Source organism: Palaemon carinicauda, chromosome 31 (assembly GCF_036898095.1).
Source record: "Palaemon carinicauda isolate YSFRI2023 chromosome 31, ASM3689809v2, whole genome shotgun sequence".
Lineage (NCBI taxonomy): Eukaryota > Metazoa > Arthropoda > Malacostraca > Decapoda > Palaemonidae > Palaemon > Palaemon carinicauda.
The window spans coordinates 17086770-17089995 of record NC_090755.1 but is presented as its reverse complement, the minus strand read 5'-3'; the positions used below and the strand labels follow the sequence as shown (position 1 = coordinate 17089995).

The window sequence follows — 3226 nt, the reverse complement described above, 5'->3', positions numbered from 1 at the left end:
TAATAATAATAATCATATGGTTTCAGGGACTGGAGTTACAACTACCGTGGTCATCAAAGACTAAGCTATACAGAATTTGCAAATTATGATTCTGTCGTTATTCGTTCTACAAGATAATTGGCAGTTTTAATAGACATTATAAACAAGCGTTACAATTACCACGGTCATCAAAATTAACGGTTTCTTTGGTAGTAAAAATCATTATGAATCTGTTGATATTCGTTCTGAGATAGTTTTAATAGACATTGTAAACAAGCGTTACAATTGCCTTGGTCATTAAAAATAAAGGTTTCTTTGGTAGTAAAAACTCATCATGACTGTAAATAAATATATTTCAAATCCTAAAACAGTAACATTAATAAGGAAACATTGTTAAGGAAATCGTATTACACTACATTTTAAGAAATAATGAATAACTGAATTACCTTGAATGGTTCTGATTACAGTTACTTCTGTTAGTTAAAAAAAAAACTTAATACTTTTAAAATTATCAAAATCATTATTGATATTAAAATTATCAAACTATTATTATCAATTAAATTATTTAAACTACTATTATCATTAAAATGATCAAAATCATGAAAATTATTTATTATCATTAAAATTGTTATTATTTAGATTATGAAAATTATTGCTGACACCATCAGATTACTATGATAATTGCAAGTTTCAGTAATCAGCGTTTTTATCCGTATTTAAGGAAGAAATGAGTGATTAAAATCTTACAGCAAACCTGTTAGAAAGCTGTGTCTACACTGTCACTGGCAAGAGCTCTAATGCCTCCAGTTAGTGCGTTGACGTCACTGGGATATTAAGTAACGTACTCGTTCACTTTTCATAGTCAGTTCAGCATCGCTACACCTCACAAATCAACTATATGAAATATTGAATAACCTTCTCGTGACCTGTTTGAACTTTTACCTTCTTTCTTTCGATCCTCGTCTATAACAGCGATGCAATGAGGAAAATCCATCATAACATTCGACATTTTGAGGAAAAATGCTTGCGGAGAGGGACACCCATTCTAAAGTTTGAGAGAAAAATGCTTGTGAAGAGGACGCCATTCTAAAGTTCGAGAGAATAATGCTTGCGGAGAGGGACACCATTCTAAAGTTTGAGAGAAAAATGCTTGTGAAGAGGGACGCCATTCTAAAGTTTGAGGGAAAAATGCTTGCGGAGAGGGACGCCATTCTAAAGTTTGAGGGAAAAAATGCTTGCGGAGAGGGACGCCATTTTAAAGTTTGAGGGAAAAATGCTTGCGGAGAGGGACGCCATTCTAAAGTTTGAGGGAAAAATGCTTGTGAAGAGGGACGCCATTCTAAAGTTTGAGGGAAAAATGCTTGTGAAGAGGGACACCATTCTAAAGTTTGAGGGAAAAATGCTTGTGAAGAGGGACGCCATTCTAAAGTTCGAGAGAATAATGCTTGCGGAGAGGGACACCATTCTAAAGTTTGAGAGAAAAATGCTTGTGAAGAGGGACGCCATTCTAAAGTTTGAGGGAAAAATGCTTGCGGAGAGGGACGCCATTCTAAAGTTTGAGGGAAAAAATGCTTGCGGAGAGGGACGCCATTTTAAAGTTTGAGGGAAAAATGCTTGCGGAGAGGGACGCCATTCTAAAGTTTGAGGGAAAAATGCTTGCGGAGAGGGACGCCATTCTAAAGTTTGAGAAAAAAATGCTTGCGGAGAGGGACGCCATTCTAAAGTTTGAGGGAAAAATGCTTGCGGAGAGGGGCGCCATTCTAAAGTTTGAGAGAAAAATGCTTGCGGAGAGGGACGCCATTCTAAAGTTTGAGAGAAAAATGCTTGCGGAGAGGGACGCCATTCTAAAGTTTGAGGGAAAAATGCTTGCGGAGAGGGGCGCCATTCTAAAGTTTGAGAGAAAAATGCTTGCGGAGAGGGACACCATTCTAAAGTTTGAGGGAAAAAATGCTTGCGGAGAGGGACGCCATTCTAAAGTTTGAGGGAAAAAATGCTTGCGGAGAGGGACAACATTCTAAAGTTTGAGGGAAAAATGCTTGCGGAGAGGGACGCCATTCTAAAGTTTGAGGGGAAAATGCCTGCGGAGAGGGACACCATTTTAAAGTTTGAGGGAAAAATGCTTGTGAAGAGGGACACCATTCTAAAGTTTGAGGGAAAAATGCTTGCGGAGAGGGACGCCATTCTAAAGTTTGAGGGAAAAATGCTTGTGAAGAGGGACACCATTCTAAAGTTTGAGGGAAAAATGCTTGCGGAGAGGGACACCATTTCAAAGTTTGAGGGAAAAATGCTTGTGAAGAGGGACACCATTCTAAAGTTTGAGGGAAAAATGCTTGTGGAGAGGGCGCCATTCTAAAGTTTGAGAGAAAAATGATTGCGGAGAGGGACGTCATTCTAAAGTTTGAGGGAAAAATGCTTGCGGAGAGGGACGCCATTCTAAAGTTTGAGGGAAAAATGATTGCGGAGAGGGACGCCATTCTAAAGTTTGAGGGAAAAATGCTTGCGGAGAGGGCGCCATTCTAAAGTTTGAGAGAAAAATGCTTGCGGAGAGGGCGCCATTCTAAAGTTTGAGAGAAAAATGCTTGCGGAGAGGGACGCCATTCTAAAGTTTGAGAGAAAAATGCTTTCGGAGAGGGACGCCATTCTAAAGTTTGAGGGAAAAAGGCCTGCGGAGAGGGACACCATTTTAAAGTTTGAGGGAAAAATGCTTGTGAAGAGGGACACCATTCTAAAGTTTGAGGGAAAAATGCTTGCGGAGAGGGACGCCATTCTAAAGTTTGAGGGAAAAATGCCTGCGGAGAGGGACACCATTTCAAAGTTTGAGGGAAAAATGCTTGTGAATAGGGACACCATTCTAAAGTTTGAGGGAAAAATGCTTGCGGAGAGGGACGCCATTCTAAAGTTTGAGGGAAAAATGCCTGCGGAGAGGGACACCATTTCAAAGTTTGAGGGAAAAATGCTTGTGAAGAGGGACACCATTCTAAAGTTTGAGGGAAAAATGCTTGCGGAGAGGGCGCCATTCTAAAGTTTGAGAGAAAAATGCTTGCGGAGAGGGACGCCATTCTAAAGTTTGAGGGAAAAAATGCTTGCGGAGAGGGCGCCATTCTAAAGTTTGAGGGAAAAATGCTTGCGAGAGGGCGCCATTCTAAAGTTTGAGGGAAAAATGCTTGCGGAGAGGGCGCCATTCTAAAGTTTGAGGGAAAAATGCTTGCGGAGAGGGCGCCATTCTAAAGTTTGAGAGAAAAATGCT

The 3226-nt window shown here is 40.1% G+C and overlaps 2 protein-coding genes across 2 annotated transcripts; both read left to right on the top strand.

Annotated features, from left to right (window-relative positions):
- The first annotated feature begins 1547 nt into the window (after positions 1 to 1547).
- On the top strand, positions 1548 to 1961 carry LOC137624614 (FMRFamide-like neuropeptides 7). The gene has a single exon (XM_068355577.1). It carries the CDS (start codon positions 1548 to 1550, stop codon positions 1959 to 1961), a length of 414 nt encoding a protein of 137 aa, XP_068211678.1.
- Positions 1962 to 2554: 593 nt separating this feature from the next.
- On the top strand, positions 2555 to 3001 carry LOC137624613 (FMRFamide-like neuropeptides 7). The gene has a single exon (XM_068355576.1). It carries the CDS (start codon positions 2555 to 2557, stop codon positions 2999 to 3001), a length of 447 nt encoding a protein of 148 aa, XP_068211677.1.
- The last annotated feature ends 225 nt before the right edge of the window (positions 3002 to 3226 follow it).